This window comes from Dysidea avara, chromosome 1 (assembly GCF_963678975.1).
Source record: "Dysidea avara chromosome 1, odDysAvar1.4, whole genome shotgun sequence".
NCBI lineage: Eukaryota > Metazoa > Porifera > Demospongiae > Dictyoceratida > Dysideidae > Dysidea > Dysidea avara.
The window spans coordinates 18,716,413-18,740,353 of NC_089272.1; the positions used below are offsets into that span (position 1 = coordinate 18,716,413).

General features: G+C 36.5%; 1 protein-coding gene across 1 annotated transcript in view; it reads right to left on the bottom strand.

The window, feature by feature from the left end:
• Positions 1–242: 242 nt before the first annotated feature.
• LOC136265153 (von Willebrand factor-like) overlaps positions 243–23,941 on the bottom strand; it is a 62,588-nt gene continuing 38,889 nt past the window's right edge. Inside the window, exons 11-15 of the mRNA XM_066060002.1 lie at positions 16,262–17,200; positions 11,777–11,947; positions 790–1,722; positions 561–731; positions 243–340 (exon numbers count right to left, since the gene is read on the bottom strand). Coding sequence (XP_065916074.1) covers positions 243–340; positions 561–731; positions 790–1,722; positions 11,777–11,947; positions 16,262–17,200 — 2,312 coding nt within the window. The remainder of the gene's footprint in view (positions 341–560; positions 732–789; positions 1,723–11,776; positions 11,948–16,261; positions 17,201–23,941) is intronic.

Genomic DNA, 23,941 nt, shown 5'->3' on the forward strand with positions numbered 1-23,941 from the left:
TTTTAAAAAAAAAATTAATTTTAAGTTTAATTAGGGATCGTAGAAATAAAAAGTAGTACAACAAGGGGGGTCACCTGCACATAAAATGAAATAAGGACTAAATGTCCACTTGCATATCTTCAGGTGTAGGCAACCTCCCTTGTTTCTAGCATTGATTCATCTGCATATCAGCCAGTAAGAAGCCAGCACAACCCTATACCATGATGTCTGAATTTCAATTGCGCCCCCCATTCACTTGAAGTCTATCTGTTTCCCATCCCACAACACTCCACCACTTTGTGAGCACTTGTGATATGATTACACAGATTAGACTCATGTAGCTGTACAAGCTGTGGGGATACTGTAAAGGGTAATTAATTGATGCAACTCTTGTGTAACCTTCATAATATGCATGTTCACTACCTTTGGCAGGTTATAATGAATTAACTTAAAACCACTGATGTGTGATTCACTTTTCCAAAATCCAATCACAATCATATATACACATTAGCATATGCAGGGATAGTGAGTGTACAGCTGTATGTAATCAGATAAGTAGGATATAGTATTAGCATACATACCTTCACATTCAGTTTCATTTATGCACTTTCCATTTGATAAAACTTGTCCACTTGGACAGAAACATCCTTCAACACAACCACCACTACAATCTGTATCTTCATTAGTATCACATGTCTGAGGACATGATGGACCACATTGTTGATATACCATGTTTGATGGACAGATGATAGCTAAAATGGAAAAAAAAACAGAATACTGTGCCTTCTGTATGGTTAACACAATACTTACGACAAAAGAAGTTTCTCCAATTAGGAATGATCACTCCTTTAGATGCACATGTTGTAACATAACTCGATAGACTGTTACAATAACAATCTTCTCTTTCAGTTTTATGACACAAACAGTAGTCTAGTTTACAATCATCAATATAAGCACTAGAATCTACCACATTACTGCACACATTGAATACACTGTTCATTAGTTCATTACATCGTGATTGTGCTACTATTGTAACACTTGCTGGACAAGGTGGTGGAGGTGGTGGTATTCCACAATCTTCCAATGGTTTAGCATACAACCAGCTACTACCAAAGTCATTCACAGAAGCTGTCACTGAGCCATTGGGAAACATAAAATCATCACTAACATCATTGTTGTAGTTCCCACACAGTCCACACAGTTGTCCCTGCCAACTACTAGAAATAGTAATGTCAACTCGCCAATATCCATCCCATTTTATTGCTAATGGATATCCAATTGTAAGTAAAACATATGGCCGTCCACCTATCCTTGACACTTCTACTCCACTAGAACGGTGAATTATTCTGTCTCCATTGTTGATATGAACTATATTGTTGATGGAAATATTTGACCTTGAAAGAATGATTTCTAATCCTTTATTTGGAATGATAACTTTCACTAGACTTGTCACTGATACAGTAGGATTATACTCCCACAAAATGTTCACTGCTGTAATGATGAAGTCACTATTGTTACATGGTTTAGTGAGAACATATTCACAATTTCCTTGAAAGTCAAATTTCTTTGAGTCAAATGATCCATAGTGAGGATCTCCTGATGCATAACAAGTTGGACCATCAAGTAAACATTTTTGAGATTTACAATCAAAATATCCTCCTCTACAAGTACACCTTGTAGTACAGTTTGGTTGTATCACATCTCCAATATCATATTGAATTCCATTATGATCACAATATTGTGCTATTTTTAAAGTAAAAATTTATAATATAGTAGTAAGCTATGTACGTACATGCATACAATATGATTTTGTGGTATCACATAAGACCAATATGGAGCCAAGCTCAAGTATAGTAATAATGATATCGTATATAGAATATAACTACTTTATAATCCCAGTGCACAGGAGTTTAAGGATACTAAAGTAATTTCTCAACCAGATTGTGTAAAGACATAACTTAGTAGGTAGCTACTAGAGAGACACTACAAGTATATTATGCAGAGATTGATAATTTTTATAATGCAGATACACCTGCATGATTCGCCTTTGTGGAGTGGCCATGGGGTTACATAGCGTACAAGATTGGCAAGTGGTGAGGACTACTCCGAGATAGAACAGTGGAGTTAGAGGTTATTATAAAAAGTTGGCTCTTCATTGCACTACTAGGACTGATGGCCAGGCTAAAAATCAACAAAGACTGTTTTTGACAATTGTTTATACCATCACAATAGTATAGTGTCACTGTGTAAAGGACTAACCATTTTATATTGTACAATTGTGTACATGTAAGTGCTTTACTAGTGTGTTTATTATGATAACATTTCCATATTTGGTTATCTATATTGGATTGGTAAACAGTACCATTTGAGGATGATTGGATGTCACACACTAGTCCGAGTCATTCAATTATAGGTTGATAAGTTAGTTATAACTGGGTTATAATTAACTTATTCAGGGTCTGCAATGTGAAATTTCAACCTCCGAGAATCAACTACCAATCTACCTACCTACAAATACTAAGCTAGACACCAAATAGAAAATGCTAGATTAGCACTATTTTTTAAAAACCTTGTTGTGCAAAATCAGCTATTAAATATGTTTACAAATTACATGGAATTGTTTATTTAAACTGCGATACTTACTCTCAACCTTTCTACACTCTATACCAAAACCATCAGTGGCTGAACTGTCTAAAGTGATTTCCAGCCACAGTATCGCAAAAACAACATTTTAGATATGAAATAATTTTGATGCTGCCGCAGCATGCAGCATTGATGCTAAAGTATCCCTCCCAGGCATGGGTTCAACTATTACCACACCAAATATGATTGAATTTAAACATTGTTTGCTATCTCTTTACCATCTGGCTGTCAAAAAATTGGCAAAAATGTTGGTTTTATCCACAACCAGGAACTTTTGCCAGCCAAATGTGCTAGTTTGCTTCTCAAAACCCTTGCTACATAGACCCATAGTTAGTTGCCTTCATTCATAGGGTTGGTCTGGCAGCTCTTCTTGTGAACCCAAAATCCACCATAATGCCAATATTGACGAATTTTCACAGTGTACAAGAACTTTTGCACACCAAATATGATGCTCTCCTTCTCTAAACTATCACTGCATCCTTTTTAGTTGTATTCATCGGGTGGCTCTGACAGCTCACTTAGTGAGGTCAAAATCCATAACAATACTGATCTCACAAATTTTCACAAATTTGTTAGTCTGACGCTCAATATTTTTGCTGGACCCTTCAGTTAGTTTCCTTCATCCAGCTAGAATTGACCTGGATGGCAGCTAACTGTAAATGTCAGGCCACACCAATTAGGTGCAACCAAAATACCACTTACTACTTATTTTATTACATACAACATCTCATTGATTCCACACAAGAATCACGGACAAAATGTGTTATAAAAAGTCAAATGGAGTTAGTCTAACTCTAACATTGTACTCTATATGAATGAAAATATCAATTGTGGTTTTTGGTGTGGTAATCATTTGCATCCATCAAACATTCTCCAGCAATTTTTAACATTTGCAAGCAAGATTAGTGCATGTGGTGAGCTAGATAGATTTGCCCCATAGCCTTAAAATTGAGATACCCTAATAGGATCATGATCACTTGCAGTAAAATTTAATGGTTTATATTAACATGGAAACATGCACTTTCAAAATGTTTTAATTTACTTCACTTTGATGCTAATATTAGCACTCATCTTTACCTTGTGCTTCATAGTTTGAAACGTACAGTAGCTATACCTATCAGATCTGTGTATTACAGATGCAGAGACTTAACTAAATGTGACCGAATTTGACAAATCAAGGCATCCACACACATCCAATTTTCTGACTTTAACCAGGTGTAACTTGACAACTCAGCAAGCTATTAGCTTACAGTAAACATTTTACAAAGTCCTACCATAGCATAGTACAATGCCAGGTCAAAATTTAAAACTAATGGCATACTCCTACATTGAGTTATGATAAAGTACTTCATAGTCATAAAAGTAGATGTATGTGAAGCCTAGTTTTGCCAAATTCGGTCACAAATATCTGCTAGCTAACTAGCTACCTATCCATTAAATAATGTAGCGATATGTTGGTGAGTCAGCTTTGTTTGGTCAGACATTTGGTCCCAATGCAGCAACTCGTCAGATCAGTTCATATTGTATAACTTACAATTTGCACTAAATCATTAACATTTTCATAGAAGTTTCTACCTATACGTATGATATAGCTATATCACAGCAGGAGTAGAAAATCTTAGGTATTGGCACTAGGGTGAGGTGAAGCCAGGAAGAAGTGCTAATATAACTAAGATATTCCACATGATATAACTGGCTTATATCAAAGTAAAGACTGTCGGTACTTTTATGTATACGGCTTCATACACAGGACAACTGTTAATATCTATGGCTGCTCTGATATAACGTTTATCAAACAGTACAGTAGTACTGTATAGACTGACTGACTGATTGACTGACTAACTAATGTCCTCATACAGGTGTCGCTCAATAACGGAAAAGGCTACAGGCTTGATTTTTTCACTGTTTGATGTTGCTTCAGCTTGACAGCTGCCTTTTGACATACCACAGTACATACAATGCACGCATCATGAACTTACCTTTGTCCCCCTTTGTGTCACTGAAACAAGCTGGAGTAGTGCATGATGTTGAATCACAGTAAAACAATAAGGAGTGTTATATCCCTACTGTGCTCCAAGATACCATAACAGAAATGCACAGTAGGGATATAGCACTTTTAATTGTTTTACTGTGATTCAATACCGTGCACTACTCCAGCTTGTTTCAGTACTTCTTATCAATGCACTATGGTCCCTACTCTAGTTGAAAATTCCGAACTTTTTTAATGTACTTGTTTGTTAACTTTTTTTTGTAAATAATAAATATGAATGGTGAACCCACACATACTGCATCTGAATTGGCATCACGCAGCTTATAGCCTTAGCCGTCATCCAATTATGGTTGTCTGAAGGCATCAGTCAGTTACTCAGCCAGTTACTCAGTCAGAAAATTCGTAGCAACTTGTTGAAAGCATTTCCAGTCAATCCGAAGACTTGTTTAGGCTTATTTTTTTTTCTAATCAATACTATCTCATCGTCGTCAGGGAAAATTGGAGCAGATTTGCAAAAACGGTCTTCGACACACATTCTATTTACCAACTTTGATGATTAATAACTTAATAGTGGAAAATACTTTTTGACTTGAAATTTGGTCAGTGGTGAGTACCAACATAGCTTAATGGATGGTGAAAATTTTAGGTTTATAATATTATGTTAACTGAACACTAAGTTATGGTCTCCCAAGTTCATAGTATTGGTAGTGTGTGGAAGACCCCTTTTCACAAGTCCAGTCATAATTGAGGCTGATTTTTAGGTGATATTATTTTGTGGGCCATGCCTACTCCTTTGCGGTCGCTACTATACAGTACCATCATACTGTATGATATCGATATATACGGTAGTGTGTCGTACGGCCAAGAAAGCCAGTGACCACACTGTGATCAAAACACACGGTAGTGTGTCATGTGGCCAAGAAAACCGGCAACCACACCGTGAGTATATTAACAGGAAGAAAGAAAACAGCCTTTTCATGTGTGCATAGCTCCATGGCCCCTTCTCCAAAGCACATCAATTTTGCATTATAGCTGTCCCCCAGGTAGGGTATGCCATACAGCAAATTTGATTAAATTCACAACAGCCATTTGCGAGATATGGGTGTTCAAAATTTCATTTTAATTTCTTCGTTTTTTTATTCTTATGCAATACTGGGTCTACGGAGGCTTCGATTTCTTTGTGCACACTTTGAAAAAATTGCTATAAAATGCAAACATGTATCCTAATTGCCTTGATCTTTGGCACAAATAAAGAGTGTGTAATGGCAGATACACGTACTAAGTTTGTTGTGAATCTGAGGAATATTCAAGGAGTTATGAGTGTTTATTCACTTGAAAAAGATCAAACTTCTGTCACGGCTACAGGGTAAACTGAGTATAGAAATAACTTGAAAATTGGTGGCTGATCATCATAGCAGTGCCTTTTGATAGTGTTAATAGCAATAGAGTTACAGCGACAAAGTTATAAAGCAAAAACCAAGCAAGTGTAAAATTGTGGGATCGAGATACTTTAATAGAGCAGTCACTATAGGGTAAAAAAGGTATGCAAAAAATCTTGAAAAAAAACTTACCAGGGTTCGAACCAGGGACCTCCATACCTAACACCTGCATCCTTAACCACTGAACCATTGCTACCTTGACTGATCACTTCACTTAATTTCTGCTTTATAAATGAAATTTCTAGTTGAAGTCTATTTATAATCAAACGTTTGTAATTTCATAGATCTACCAATAGAAATACTAGATTGTTCTAGAACATTCTATGAATGTTCTATTAGAAGTCCTCAAATAAATGTGTGGCCTTAAAAAGCTTGGGTGAAAAAAGTTGTGAAATCAAAGGTATGTTAATGCTAAAAAAACTAATAATGGCTGTGTGCATTGTTAAAAGTTATTAGCATTAACATCATTGCAGCCATTTCTTGGCCACCACCTTTGATTTTACAACTTTTTCTCACCCAAGCTTTTTAAGGCCACACCATTTTTTCACAGCTTGGCTGTTTTGTGTGGATATATAATATCTAAACCAAAACAGCCAAGCTGTAAAAACAAAGTGCGACCCCCAAAAAGGCCGAAAAGAAAAAAGATGTGAAATCCAAGGTGGCGGCCAAGAAATGGCTGTGATGGTAGGTTAATGGCAAAATTTTTAATTACGACAATTCAGGTGAATTTGCATTGCCTCCTCCACTAGGATTCGGCTCCAAATTCACCTAAATTGTCATAATTAAAAATTTTGCCATTAACCTACCATCACAACCATTTCTTGGCTGCCATCTTGGATTTCACAGATTTTTTCGTTTCGGCCTTTTTGGGGGCCGCACTCTTTTTTTACAGCTTGGCTGTTTTGGTTTAGATATCACTTCTTTTTATATTGCAAGCCACAAAGCCGGCCATTAACTGGTTTTGGTGGTTCCTTCTAACTTGAATGTTTTTTTTTTTTCTGCAGGAATTGTGGAACAAAAGAAGAAAATAATGTTGCATACAGTTTTTTGTATGATTAAAAATATTTGTATATTTAACAATGAAATAATGTAGGTAATAAGGTGACTTCTTATACATAACTGAACTGTACCTGGAACTCCCACTGTTTGTAGCTGAACTCTTTTCAGAGTGACTTGTTTCTAGCTGAACTCTCTTAGACTACATGGTGATTTGTTTCCAACACATACCTACTTCTACAGGGTGAATTGTTTGTAGCTGATACCTATAAAGTAACTTGTATCTAGCTGATATCTCTACAGGATGACTTCTTTGTAGTTGATCTCTCTACAGGGTGATTTGTTTGTAGCTGAAATCTCTACATGATGGTTTTTTTTGTAGCTGAACTCTCTACAAGGTAACTTCTTCTAGCTGATCTCTCTACAGAGTGACTTGTTTGTAGCTGAACTTTCAACTTGATGGTTTCTTTGTAGCTGAATTGTCTGCAAGGTAATTTCTTCTAGTTGATCTTTCTACAGGGTGACTTGTTTGTAGTCGAACTTTCTACATGATAGTTTCTTTATAGCTGAACTCTCTACAAGGTAACTTCTTCTAGCTGATGTTTCTACAGGGTGATTTATTTGTAGCTGAATTCTCTACATGGTGGTTTCTTTGTACCTGAACTCTCTACAAGGTGACTTCTTATAGCTGAACTATCTGCACAGTGATCTTTTTGTAGCTGAACTCTCTACAGAGTGATTTGTTTGTAGCTGAACTCTCTACAAGATGATTTGTTTCTAGCTGATCTCTCTATAGGGTAACTTGTTTGTAGCTGAGCTCTCTACAGGATGGTTTCTTTAAACTTGCTATTTTGAAATTGTCCCTGGCAAGCATTCCCCAGATCTCCTAGATGTAGCATGCATGCTATCTTACATATTCACTGTGCAGTACATGTAACTGCAAAATTTCAACCCGACTACTTTAAAATGTGACTGTGGGTCTGTCTTGTTGCCCATGACAGCAGATTTGATTTTTGACCAAGAACCCAAACTTACATGGTTGCATGAATAAACTATCAAATTTCATTATCAAAGTTAGCTAGACTTAGATTGGTCTGCTTTTGTTGGCTGCTTTTCCCAAGTACAGTGGCAATCTGTACGAGTGGTCTGGGGCCCTAATGGAGCTCTGGCCAGCCTGTGGATTGCTGTATGTGGCTGTACAGCTCCGTGGTCTTGAATAAAGACCTGTGCTATAAAAATCCTTTCATTTTAGCTAGTTTTGATACCTGAATGGCGGCCTACTTCATCCCTACGCCTTCCTCTTAAACCACCCTATTTGGAGCTAGCTTGGTGCAGTCAACATCAGGTCTAAAATGGCAGGAAACTTAAGTGTTGGCTACTTGTACAGTGGATGTTCTTGAAGGTAAGGAATTAGTACAAAATGTATGAAAATTTGGTATATGTGACCAGGCCTGCGAAAACAGGGCATGTGGGCACAAACTACACCCCATCACTCTACAGGGGATATCTTAGTATTGGAAAAGTATATTTCCATTCTGTAACTTGCAACATGATGCCAATTAAATGCTTACTACAAGCTGAAACCTGCAATGCCATAGCATAATGGTACAAAAAGTTATGAGTGATGAAAGTGTGAAAAAGTTGGCAAAAATCATGTGCCCACATGCCCTATTATCGCAGGCCCGGTCACATATGTAACTTCGACCATTAGCAAGCTACAACACACTGAATACTTAAACCGGCATTTCTTGATACTTTTAAATAGGCAATAAGACCAGGTTTCCCAGACTGGGTCACAAATTTGCTCTGTCCCTGTACATAAGTATGTCTGCCTATTGTCAGTAACTTACTTTATTCCTATAATGCTAACACATACCGTAGCTTGTTTTTCAGCTGACAAATAACAAAAATGTAGTTTTATTACAGTAAAGTAGTTCTTCTACTCTGTGTTTACAAAACTTTGCAAACAGCTTAACTGTTGATTTTGCTGTCTAAGCACAAATTTACTACCTGTTCATTTAAGCTGTTTACCCTGTAGATGAAAATATTGCAAATAATCAGTGATAATTCCACAAATTTTTAATATTGGTACTAAAATACTCAGGTCCCCTTAAAGTATATCAAATATGCACGATTGATTAATGCATTTGCACTAGAGTGCTATTTTTCAAAAGTGCACAAATGAAGATGATAGAAAGAAATCACAAAACTTAGGCCATGCACATGTAGAGAACGGCTGAGGTGATCATGTTGGTACATATGTAGACGTGGATTAGCGGGATACTCTACTGTAAAAAATGCTTCCATCAGATAAAGGAGAATGACAATTTATGTGCATTATTGTTGTTAATGTTAATAGCAATGGTGTGGTGTGTTAGCTTTCTTGACAATACCATACAGTGATGAGCACATCATTTTCACCTTTAATCTACATGACCACTCCAAATGTTTTATTGAACTGGATCACTAAACACAAGTATAGCTCTCCTATTGTTACTTCACCCCTGTATTCCTTCCTCCCTCTCCCCCACCCCCTCCTTCTCAGTTTCTGCATATCCCCCCCCCCCCCCCCCCCCCCGACCCTAAAAACTACAGTATCAAGACATATGGTAGTGTGTTGCAGCCAAAAAAGCTAGCACATCACACTGTGTGCATATTGACATGAAGAAAGAAAACACAATTTTCACACCCGTATAGCTCTATAGTCCATACATTATTTTTGCATTATTGCTGTCCACCAGGTAGGGTAAACAATTGACTAAATTTGCTCCAGCCATTCGTGAGATATGAGTGGCTAAAGTTTTGATTTGTTTTCTTTGTTTTTCTTACTAAGAGGTCTACGGAAGCCTAGATTATTCTTTTCGCACACTTTGCAAAATTTGTTATGAAATGTAAATGCGTAAATCAATTACCTTGAAATTTACTACAGATAAATAATATGTTAGTTATACCACAGCTGTGAAGGATTTTGCTGATATATACATCTGAACCCCAAGGGCCGCAGGCCTGAGGGGTAAGGGTGCATACGTAAGCAAAATCCTGATGCAGTCGTGGTATAAGTGATATATATTATTCAGCGCACACTCACCTGATAGGTGAAAAAACTACAGATCACTCACCCCCATTTGTTTTTATACAATAGCATCAGATGATCGATTGTGGTTTAATAGTGTGGACGAATAGCTCTCAGAATGTTATTCCTATATCATTGTGTTTCAACACACGCCAGGAACTTTTAATACTGGGATCAGTTTTGGGGGTATAAAGGATATATGGGTTTTTAATACTACATTACTTAAACCTTCGCTATTGTGGCAGTAAATTAATACATTAAGTTAAGTACTTAGGAATATCAGCTACTCACCTAGTTGTCATATTTTTGTTTATGGTCTGCTCAATGGCTTTCCCCCACACACACACGGTGGGTAGAAATATGCATCCACTCATTGCCCAAGCAATCATTTTACAGATCATTACTCTTACTGTCAAATAATTTAAACTTAACAACTACACAACTACACTGAGCCTTGCCTAATGTGTAAACTGCTAAAACCCACAATAAAACTCTCCATGTCACTCAATACAATGAGTCAAAGCATTTCGTACCTTTGAACCGGTTGGGCATCAAAGCTTAGGGCAAACTGCATTCCCATGATATTGCCAGGGTAATATTGAAATATTTCCCAGTGAATATGTAAGTTAAACCCTGAACAGTGCCTTTGAATGCTCACACTAAAATGGCATATATAAAGGTGAATTCAAATACTAAGTTTGCAAGGAATCTGATAGGCATCCACAGTGCTGTGAATATTTATTTGTGTGAAAAGATTAAACTTTTGTCATAGCATAGGGTAAACTGCTAATGAGAATTATAACTTGAAATTTGGCCTGTGCATACAGTAGGCTAGCCATTGTAGCTGTGCATTTGGATGATTAGAAAACCAAGAAGTAACAGCTACAGAGTTACAAAGTAAAAACCAAACAACTGTAAATTATGGGGCTGAGATACTCTAATCACAGAATAACTGTGCGGAAAAAGTGCATGAAAAATGTCAACCAGAATTCAAACCAGGGACCTCCATACTGAACACCCAAATTTTTAACCACTGAGCCACTGCTATCCTGGCTGATCACCTCACTAATTTTTACTTTATAAATGTGAATTCTAGCTAAAATCTACTCAATAGTATTTCATATTTCTACCAATGAAAACTCTAGATTGTCCTAGAACATTTTATGTATGTTCTATTAGAATTCCTCATAAAATGTGCACTCTATTAGAGTACTACAGTAATATACATCAAATAGTTATGACTCCTGTCTTCAATAATCACCATTGCGTCTGTAGCTAAAACCAGCCTCTGGCTGGATTTAGGGCCATATAGAGTGCAAAAAGAAATGAAATTCACGCAAAAAATTGTGTGAAAAAAGTGTGGCCCTAGCTGAACAAAGTTGTTAAATTGAAGGTAGTGGCCAAAAAATGGCTGCAATGATGGTAATGCTAACAAATACTAAAAATGGCTGCATGCATTATTAACATTTATTAGCATTAATATCACTGCAGCCATTTCTTGGTTTCCACTTTTGATTTCACAACTTTTTTACTCAAGCTATTGAAAGCACACCTTTATCACAGTTTGGCTGCATTTTTGTATGGATACTTATACCATTACTGTTTCAATACTATACTATATATGTACTAGTAAATCAGACTGCGCCAGAATTTTACCTTGACAATCAGACACATTTATACAATTTCCATAAGACACAACTTGTCCACTTGGGCAGAAACATCCTTCAACACAACCACCACTGCAATCTGTATCTTCATTAGTATCACATGTCTGAGGACACACAGGACCACATTGTTGATATACCATGCCTGATGGACAGATGATTGCTGTAAAATATAAAAACTAAGTAATACAGCATTGATGCTTCATTATATACATCCAAAAATTGTATACTTAGTTTGCCTTAATTATTTTAATAATTATTATATATTCATGCAATCATACAGTATGGTAGCATTGTATAGTAGGGCTCATGAAGGTTTGGGATTTCCTTTCCACAATATCACCCAAAAAACAATTCATTTTTCCCCACGCCAACTTGGCAATGTTGATTGGGCACAATTAAACCCTTGCATGCCTACATTGAGACCCAGAAGCTTCCAATAATTTCTATGAAAATTATTCTTATTTACCTTATGTTTATACTAACTGCACTCAGATTCCTTATTTTCTCTGTTTGAATTACATAGTTGTGCTTTTGAAAGCATTACTACAGAGCCACCAGCAAAGAAAACATAGAGAAGTGCATTCTCACATGTTTATGCTATGTCTATCATGCTTTTACAAAACTACTTTAGCAAATACCCATGGCTGAATTTATGACCTACACAGAAATTGTAGTGTGGTAACCTGAATACAAGCCATGTTACAAGTTACCTGTAGTGGGGATGTGCTTAAACATGGGGAATCATCACCTGAAGTGCAAATTTAACAAAAGTAGGGAACAATTAGAAATTTTATATTTGAGTAGGGATGATAGAAATAAACACCATGGAACAAGGGGTATCATTTACACCTGCTGTTATATTAGTGGACATTCCCAGTCATTTACAGCCTGGCAATACTGTAGAATATAGCATAGGGATTAAATGTCCACTAGTATAGCTGCAGGTTTACCTACTCAAATGTGAACTTCTCATTTTTCCTTATATACACTGATTTGTTTACTTTTTGAAACATAATTACAGTATGATGATTTTGATAGTGCATGCTGCATCAAGATTTAGAGGAAAGAATGGCATTGGACATTTGTGTGATTTAATGCACCCTGACTATCAAGTGAAATGGCCATTCCACTTCTATGTTCCACCTGTTATGAAGAACAGTAAAAGAAGCATGTCTGCAATCAATCCAGTGACAACAGAAATTATTATTGAATGTGCACTCCTATTGAAAAGTGAAGTAACCATTTTTAGCATTTTACCACCCAATGCACAATGTTACAAATGAAGAACAGTGTGAGAAATTAATTTAGCAACTATGGAAATTATGTACAATTCTCATGATAGCCTGTACTGAAATCATGATACATTACCATGAATCAACACCTATGCAGTAGTGGAGAAAGATATGGGACATACATATGGAGGTAAGTCTATGATGCATGGTGTAGTTGGCAAAAAGACACATCTCAGGCTAAAGTGATGTCAAACAGTGAAGAAATCAAGCCTGTAGTCTTAACTATAGTTGAGTTATACATGGCTGAAGGAATCAATTACAGTAGTTAGTTAGTCAGTTAGTAGAAAATGCAGTTAATTAAAAAATAAATTTTTCACAGAAACTTATTGGCAGGGTTTGGGTTGCCCTGGAGTTTAATTATACTTAACCAATACTACAAAGCTGGTATTAAAGAAAAGTTGGTGTTTGGGTGATATGTTTGGGCAATAAAACTAGAGTTGTACCGATCATCGGATCGGTAATCAGTAGAAGCTGAGAATTAGCTGTTTTTATCATAATCGGAAATCGGTTGTATTGGGCTGTGGCCAGTAGATTATTAGTATATTCAGCTTCGGCAGCTGCAGTACCACTGGAGGGCTGGTGTCAAAGGCTCTAGTATGTACTTAGGTTATTTGTTTATGTTTTGTGGTAACTACAATAATAAACAGTGATGGTTGGAGCCCTAGTCCACTTATCAGACTAGCAACTTTGAGTTGAGATAAGTGTAGAACCGCACTGCATTGGCTTTACTAGCTGTACTTTTAGTGGAATATGCACAAGTATAACTTGTAGAGACCTACAATTGGGCATCGGTTAACTAACGGTAAAATAGGGTAAAAGAATACCGGATATCGGTTTTTCTTTAAAAGTGGGAATCGGTACAACACTAATTAAAACCCAAACCTACTGTACAGTACTACCATACTACACACATGATACCCACTTTTACTCATATATAACCACCGTCACTAAAGTAGGGATTAGACCCACTTGCTTTTAGCATATTTTATTGTAATAATCCCTACTAGTATGTAAAGATCCTAAATTTTGTTACACCTGTTTGTATGTAACATTTCTGTAGCATAATTCATCATTACTGTAATTCTATAACTTCATATCAAAAATGAAAGTATAACAAAACACATGCTCTATAGTACAGCAACTACCAATAGGAAAAGTAACTATTTCGCTTAGTTGTCATCATATTTTACGTGATAGATAAATCACAAAACCTCAAAAGTGCTATGGTGAATTGACACCTTGCACTGTCAGCAAAAGGAAATGGAACACAAAGGAAGACAACAGCAGTCTGTGATGCATGTATTGTGCATATTGCAGTATGCTAAAATGCACAGAAAGCAATATCTCTAACAGTGGGGGAAAGCATTAGTCAGTAAGTCTGTTGGTCGGTCAGCAGAAAAAATGTTGCTAAAATAAGTAAATTCTGCAGCAATTTAATAAAAGTATTTCAGGTAACACTACATTTTCAGCTTGATTGTATCAAACCAATATTGTCAAGACACCATGAATGTATTTTTGAGACTGGTTTTCAGTCAATTACATCTCGGAATGCTCAGATCAAATATCAATGTTTTTAGCCTAGTTTTCCATATTTCAGTAAGATTATTTCCATGGAAAATTGCAAACCTTTATGATACCTACTAGACAGTACTACAGTTACTGTGCTGTATATACAGGCCATTACAGTACTTAGCTACACTTAAAATATTGTTGTGTTTGTAAGACCTGTACATATAAATCTCATAATTTACTTTCTGTAGGAGTGTAAAAATCACGCATATTTTGGAACTATCAGTAAAATCCATATTACTAGAGCAACTCTTATTCAGAATCAAAATTTGCATTGTCTAGAGTGAATATTTTTGCAAGGCCTGCCTATCATTTTCCACATGTATACACATAACACATATTAGTTATATAACAAACAAGCACTTGATGTGTTTTTCTTGGTATAATTAATATAGTTGTACTTGTGGTATAACTATCCATCTATATTTATCTGTATGCATAAAATTGAAATGCTGTCTGGCCATCTATCTACATTCGTTAATTCCTTTGGAATCCCACAATTTCTTCACCACCTGATGCATAGATACGTAGAAGAGATTTCTCTCATTCATTATTTAAAGTGCATTGAAGCAAGGGTATACAGCAAAACTTTCTGGAATTATTCATGTGAACCACATGGGTAACTCCACATAACACCTATGCCATTCAACTTATACTTGCTGTACCTTTAGCTGTAGTGGTTAGGGTCAAGCATGACTTCTGGCAATCTTGGGTCTAATTCCAGCTGGTGACACTTAGATTTTTTCTCTCTGGGAAACATTTTGGTACAACTTTTTTTTCCTAATTCTAAACCTTTTTAGTGTAAAATCATTTTCTGTTGAATCTCTTCTATGTGCGCATTTTCATACAACTTTTCCCCTCATTTTCTTTCTTTTCTCAATAATTATGTAGTGTGTATATACAGTACCTACCAAGCCTTTCCAAACATTTATATATTTGTGACCGAATTTGACAAAACAAGGCTTCCACACACATCCAATTTTCTGACTTTAACCAGCTGTAACTTGACTACTCAGCAAGCTATTGACCTAAAATTTTCACAACGTCCGTCCATAGCATAGTACAATACCAGGTCAAACGTTGAAACTAATGGCATACTCCTACATTGAGTTATGATACTTCAAAATCTTAAAAGTGGATGTGTGTGGAAGCCTTGTTTTGTCAAATTCGGTCACATTTCTTGATAGATTATTTTATTTACATCCAGTTACACTGCCTATTTTACTGCTGCTTTAAAGGAAGATATAATAGGTTAGATTTAGGGTAGAAAGTACTGCAGGGGTGTAGGTGTTTTTAAGTATAGACCAAAGCAGCCAAGCTGTAAAAAAAGGTGCTGCCCTCCTAAAAGGGCAGTGTGAAAAAGTTGTGGAATCAAAAGGTGGCAGACAAGAAATGTCAATTAATTTTTACATCTAAACATTTGAAAAACTTTTGCCATTGTTGGTGCAAGCAAACACACACACAATATACGTACTGTACATACATGCATATACTTATGCCCATGTCAATATGCCAATGTTTCAAAATTTCAAAAATGCAAGAAATCAAGTACCTTCCTAAAGCTGAACATTACCTACTTTAATTTAGGTACTGTATATTGAAATTAAACTTACGGCAAAAAGAATTCCTCCAACTAGAGATTACTACTCCATTTGATGCACATGCTGCTGCATAACTTGACAAACTGTTACAGTAACAATCTTCTCTATCTTCTTCACTACACAAACAGTAGTCTAGTTTGCAGCCATCAATAAAATCACTGGGATCTACCACACTATTACACACATTGAATACACTGTTCATTAGTTCATTACATCGTGATTGTGCTGCTGTTGTAACACTTGCTGGACAAGGTGGTGGAGGTGGTGGTACTCCACAATCTTCTGATGTTTTAGCATACAACCAGCTATCACCAAAATCATTTGCAGAAATTGTCACTGAGCCATTGGGAAACATGAAATCATCACTAGCATCATTGTTGTAGTTCCCACACAGTCCACACAATTGTCCCTGCCAGTTGCTAGAAACTGAAACATCAACTCTATGATATCCATCCCAACTTATTCCCATTGGAAATCCAATTGTAAGCAGAACATATGGATGTCCACCAGTTCTCATTACTTCAACTCCACTAGAACGATGTACCACTCTGTCTCCATTGTTTGGTTGTAGTACACCATTGATTGTGATTGTTCCACCATCTCCACTTGTAAGTACAATCTCAAGCCCTCTTTTTGGAATGAGTACTTTCACTGAACTTGTAACTGATACAAAGCCACCACTCACAAGTACATTGGATACTGTCACAATAAAGTCACTGGTGTTGCATGACCTGGTTAATATATATTCACAATTTCCTTGAAAGTCAAATTTCTTTGAGTCAAATGATCCATAGTGAGGATCTCCCCATGCATAACAATTTGGACCGTCCAACAAACACTTCTGAGATATACAATCAAAATACCCCCCTTGACAAGTACACCTTGCAGTACAGTTTGGTTGTATTACATCTCCAATCTCATATTGCAGTCCATTGTGATTGCAGTGTAATTCTAGGTGCAGCAAAACATTACAATACATAATAATATTATGTAGTATCAAGAGTACATAATAAAAATAGGGAGAGAGAGTGTCTAACTGCCAATACAGCCTGTACAAAATCACTGCATATTATTGAAAAGACAATGATCTTTGAACAAATAAACACTTTTACTGACTATAGAGATCTGTTGATAGGTGTTGAGTGTTGTTGATAGGTGTTGAATAAAGTAAAGCCTTTGCTCTACCAATGTGTGGATGCTCTATAATACGCAGTGATTTTGGCTGAAGGTGTCCTAGTTAGACACTCTCTCCCTCCCTATTTTTATTATGTACTCTTGGTAGTATGTACAGCAATGTGTGCAAATTCAACTAAGTAAGGATAGTAAAAAGTAGTGAAACTGGAGACATGATTGCTATCCCTACTTTGGCATGTAGTTATAATTTGTTAAGACAATTTCCAATATTGCTTTAGTAAAGAATCATGTCTCTTGTTTGGTGCATAGATCCTCACTTCATAGTGATATCTTTCTAGTATGTTTACATTTTAAGAATATACCTATAAATAATACCAAGAGTTTATAATATTGTAAATATTGATGAGTTTAATAGAATCTCAGGACAATTAACCTGATTTTAGGTGACTGCTTTATTAGGGTAACCAGATCCTAATTTGCAACAACTGAGCCTCAGGACATATGATAAATTGCTAAGGAACGTGGTCACAATACCCAGCAAAACTTATTTGGATAAGTAAAGCTATCCACTCCCCCTTTAATAGTACATAAAAGCACTGCAAATAATTCTGTGGCATTTATATTATTGTTATTGTTATCCACATAAAAACAGCCAAGCTGTATAAAAAGGTGTGGCCTTCAAAAACCTGTGCTACAAAAGTTGTGAAATCAAAAGTGGCAGCCATGAAATAACTGCAATGATGTTAATGAAGGCTGCATACGTTTAATGCAAGCTTTTGAAGGCTACACCCTTTTATACAGCTTGACTGTTTTTGCATGGATTTCACTCCTTTTTGCATTTTAAATAACCCAAAGCCAACCAAAAACTGGTTTTGATAATTGTATTTATACACATCATTGTTCTTTATACAATGAAGATGATATAAGACAAACTAGTGCTAAAGCAAGTTCTGCAACTTTTATGCTAGAATATGATTTCCGTCCTTTTGTCACAAGTTTTGCTAGCATAGCACTTATTATGATGATTATTATGATGATGAATGGTGTGAGTGGGTTTAGCAGTAGTGTACTACCCTGCCAATCAGCACCAAAATGACTATAACATTGGCTTTGAATCAATGAAATACTAGAGAAGTTACAATCTAATCAAAAACAGCCAAACTGTAAAAAAAGGTGCGGCCCCTAAAAAGGCCAAGGTGAAAAAAGATGTGAAATCCAAGGTGGTGGCCAAGAAATGGCTGTGATGGTAGGTTAATGGTAAAAATTTTAATAACAACAATTCAGGTGAATTTTGTGCCAAGACCAAGCGGCACCAAATTCACCTGAATTGTCGTTATTAAAATTTTTACCATTAACCTACCATCACAGCCATTTCTTGGCCGCCACCTTGGATTTCACATCTTTTTTCACCTTGGCCTTTTTAGGGGCCGCACCTTTTTTACAGCTTGGCTGTTTTTGATTAGATATCACTTCTTTTTGTATTTGTATACCCCAAAGCTGGCCATAGGCTGGCTTTGGGGCTTTTTAACCTATCTTTTTTTCTTTACCACAGGAAGAATAAAAAGACAGGGCAGATTTTAATACTTCAACTGTTTTTGATTTTATCAGTAATTATATAAATATATTTATTACATGTCTATTATTCCCTACTGGATAACTTGTTCACAGCTGATCTTTCTACTAAGGGACTTGAAATGTAGCTAAACTCTCTACAGGTTGATTTGTTTGTAGCTGCACTCTCTACAGGGTGATTTGTTTGCATCTGAACTCTCTACAGGGTGATTTGTTTGTAGAAGAACTCTCTACAGGATAGTTTCTTTGTCACTGAACTCTCTACAAGGTGACTTGTTTCTAGCTGGCTCTCTACAAGATGACTTCCTCTAGCTGATTTCTCTACAAGGTGACTTGTATCTAGCTGAACTATCTACAGGATGATCTGTTTGTAACTGAAATCTCTACAGGGTGACTTGTTTCTAGCTGATCTCTCTATAGGGTAACTTATTTCTAGCTGAACTCTCTACAGAGTGGGTTCTTTGTAGCTGAACTCTCTACAAGATCACTCCTTCTAGCTGATCTCTCTATAGGGTGACCTGGTCTCTCTGTAGGGTGACTTTTATCTAGCTGAACACTCTACAGGGTGATTTGTTTGTAGCTGAACTCTCTACAGGGTAATTTATTTGCAGCTGAACTCTATGCAGGATGATTTGTTTGTAGCTGAACTCTCTACAGGATGGTTTCTTTGTAGCTGAACTCTCTACAAGGTGACTTGCTTCTAGCTGATCTCTCTACAGGGTGACTTGTATAGCTGAACTCTCTACAGGGTGATCTGTTCATAGCTGAACTCTCTGGGTGATTTGTTTGTAGCTGAACTTTCTACAGGATGGTTCTTTGTAGCTGGTCTCTACAAGGTGACTTGTTTCTAGCTGATCTCTCTACAAGGTGACTTCTCCTACTACAGGGTGACTTGTATCTATAGCTGAACTATCTACAGGATGATGATCTGTTTGTAGCTGAAATCTCTACAGAGTGATTTGTTTGTAGCTGAATTTTCTACAGGATGACTTGTTTCTACATATAGCTGATCTCTGTATAGGGTAACTAGTTTCTAGTTGAACTCTCTACAGAGTGGGTTCTTTGTTGCTGAACTCTCTACTAGGTGACTTCTTCTAGCTGACCTCTCTATAGAGTAACCTGATGTCTCTGCAGGGTGACTGTTATCTTGCTGAACACTCTACAGGGTGATTTGTTTGTATCAAAACTATCTATAGGGTGATTTTTTTATACCTGAACTTTCTACAGGGTGATTTGTTTGTAGCTGAACTCTCTACAGGGTGATCTGATCTCTCTACAGGGGGTGATTTGTTTGTAACTGATATCTCTACGGGTAGATTTGTTTGTAAGTGAACTCTCTACAAGGTGATTTGTTTGTAGCTGATTTCTCTACAGGGTAATTTGTTTGTATCTGAACTCTCTACAAGGTGATTTGTTTGTAACTGAACTCTCTCCAGGGTGATGTGTTTCTAGCTGATCTCTCTACAGGGTGATTTTTTTGTAGCTGAACTCTCTACAGGGTGATTTGTTTGTAGCTGATCTTTCTACAGGGTGATTTAGGTTGTAGCTGCTCTCTCTACAGTGGGTGATTTGTTTGTAACTGAAATCTGTACAGGGTAATTTGTTTGTAGCTGAACTCACTGCAAGGTGATTTGTTTGTAGCTGATCTCTGTACAGGATGATGTGTTTGTAGCTGAACTCTCTACAGGGTGATTTGCTTGTAACCGAATTCCCTATATTGTGTCTAGTGTCTATATAGCTGAACTCTCTACAGGGTGATGTGTTTCTAGCTGATCTCTCTACAGGGTGATTTGTTTGTAGCTGATCTCTCTACAGGGTGATTGTTTGTAGCTGATCTCTCTACAGGGTGATTTGGTTGTAGCTACAGGGTGATTTGTTTGTAGCTGATCTCTCTACAGGGTGATTTGTTTGTAGCTGATCTCTCTACAGGGTGATGTGTTAGTAAAACTGAACTCTCTACAGGGTGATTTGTTTGTAGCTGATCTCTCTACAGGGTGATTGTCTGTAGCTGATCTCTCTATAGGGTGACTTGCTTCTTGCTGAACTGTCTATAAGATTAACTGTTTGCAGCTGAACTCCCTACAGAATAACTTGCAATGTAATAGAATTCTATAATAGAGTAAATAAATTAGCTGAATGCTCTATTAGGGTGACTGTTCTATTAGAGTATCTCGATCTCGCATATGTTACACATAGTTGGCTTTGGAATCATAACTCAGTGGTTTGTAATCCGATTCTTCTGTACTACTGCAAGGACTTTCTATGATGATTATTCCAGCTACACACCGATTTTCAGCTCACTGCTCTAAGCGGTTTGCCTAGTAGGCGTGAAAACTAATAGTTTTTTTTTATTCATAAAATCGATCGCATAATTGTGACACAGGTTGGGTTTTGTGTCATATCTCGATGGCCTTTAACTGGATTCCTTTCAAACCACAAAAAGGCACTCCTACGATAGTTACTCCATCTACATAGCAATTTTCAACTCATTCCTTCAAGCGGTTTACCCTGTGGGCGTGACAGACCTTCGACCTTATTTTACGCAAATAATCGGTCATACCTCGGTGAATGTTCATCGGATTCCTACCAAACTTGGTACTGAGATTTGCCTTAATGAGCCCTTTACGTGTGCCAAATTTCAGCCCGATTGGAGTACGAATTCGTGTTTTATGGAGGATTTTGCAAAGTGTGCGAAAAGAAGTAGTAGTAGAAGAAAAAAACGAAGAAAAAAAAACCCAAACTTTGGCCGATCGTATCTCGGAAATGGATGGAGCGATGTTCTTCAAATTTGGAATGTGGACTCCCCTACCTAGCCGGCACTTTTGTAGCAACTTTAGTTTCAATCGGATAAGGAATCACGGAGCTACATACGTGTCAAAATCGCATTTACTTTCTTCCTGTAAATATACTCACGGTGTGGCGCGCCGGCTTCTTGGGCCGCACGACACACTACCGTGTGTCTTGATAGTATTGTACTGCAGAATTTATTTGATTACTTTTGTAATACTCCAAAACTTTTTTAAGGGTTTATAATAGAGCACATAGAATGTTCTAGAACAATCTAGATTTTCCAATAGTAGATTTTTGAAAATATAAAATTTTGCCATTGAGTAGATTTTAGGTAGAAATTTCATTTATAAGGTAGAAATTAAGTGAGATGAACAACCATGATAGCAGAGGCCCAGTGGTTAAGGATTTGGGTGTTCAGTATGGAGGTCCCTGGTTCAAATGCTGGTATGCTTTCTTTTCAAAAAATTTCATGCACATTTTTTACCCTACAGTAACTGTTCTATTGGAGTATTTCGACCCTGCAATTTACAGTTATTTGGTTTTTGCCTTGTAACTCTGTAGCTCTCTCTTTTAAACTACAAAAGGTTTGAGCCATGATGGTTAACCTATATGCATACTGATTTTAAGCTATTACCATAAGCAGTTTATCCTTTAGACATGACAACAAGTCAGTGAAAATAATCATCCATAGCTCTATGACTATTTAACACATTTGCACCAAACTTGGTACATGATTTTGCTGCAATATGTTCACAAAAGTTCAAAAATTGAGCCATGCATTTTACTGTAATTATTGATACGTTATAATAAGATTACAGCTATGATGTGTGATTGCACAGTTATTCATTTCTGTGAAATATAGCTACAGTATAGATGTGCATGGGTGTTCCTACTTGGTTATTAATACTTTCTATAATAAAATCGGTGCACTGATCTATTCTGATAGCCAGTTACGGTACCTTTTTTTCCACGAAGTTATTCACATGAACCCTCAAACCCTTTTATGATTTCTTAAAGATTAACATGGGCCATAGGGTAGCCATTTCCTTAGAAACAATTCATCAATTCATTCACAAAAACTATAGCATAGAACTGGTAAAAAACCTAGGGAAATGGTCACAGTATTTTCTACTAAAATAACATACTATCTGTGCTAGTTTGACCTTTGAAATTTTCTAGTGCCTAGTTTCATCAGCTACATGGATTAATTATCAATTGTGACCGGATTTGCGAAAAGGGATCTTCCACACATATCCAATTCTGTAAACTTGGGAGACCATAACTTAATGTTCAAGCAACATAATATTATTAACCTGAAATGTTCACAATCTAGTATTCAGCTATGTTGATGCTCACTTCTGACTACATTTCAAGTCAATAGCTGTTTCCAATCTGAAGTTATGAATTGTCAAAATTGGTAAATTGGATGCGTGTGTGGAAGACCCCTTTTCGCAAATCTGGTCACAATTATCTTTTTTTAGAACATTATATAAATGCGATCTATATATTAGGTACTGTATGTACTTTGCTGAATGATACACTCCTCTGAAAATTGATTCATAGGCTGTGGAGATATTTTATCTGCTGCTAGTGAAAAATTTTGATCCATTAACATGTTGCTTTGGAGAGATAATTATTTGCCCTGATAGGGCCAATCATGTAAAACAAAGCTTTTAGCATGGGTGCCTGCTAATTAGCAAAGGTGTACAAGTGAAGTAGTGAATTGTCCTAGTATCTCGGGATAGGATGGGTGCAACCACTTACATTTTCTATGATAAGTTCACTTACTATAAAGCCACCATACAAGGGTAAATCAAAACAAATAACAATCTCCTACCAAATAAAGATATGTTCCAATATTTTTTTTTTTAATTATGTGCATGGATCATCAGGTAGGTGAAACCTTAAAGCATATTATCTACCTATCCAATTACCTCTCCCACTCATTAAATAAAAACACAGTATATTAAATAATCTACTTATCAGTATTTAGCAATTATCAAAATAAAAAATGATACTGCATGCACAGCACTAAAATGGAGGTTGTGTATTACATTGTCCATTTTGGGGAGTCTGGGAGTGGTTCAGGAATATATCAGATTTTAGAAGTACTGAGTTAGTGGTTTAGATTATTTTCACTTCAAAATAAAGTGGGGGAGGGGGCAAAGGTCCTCTTTTTCCCACCCCACACCCCAT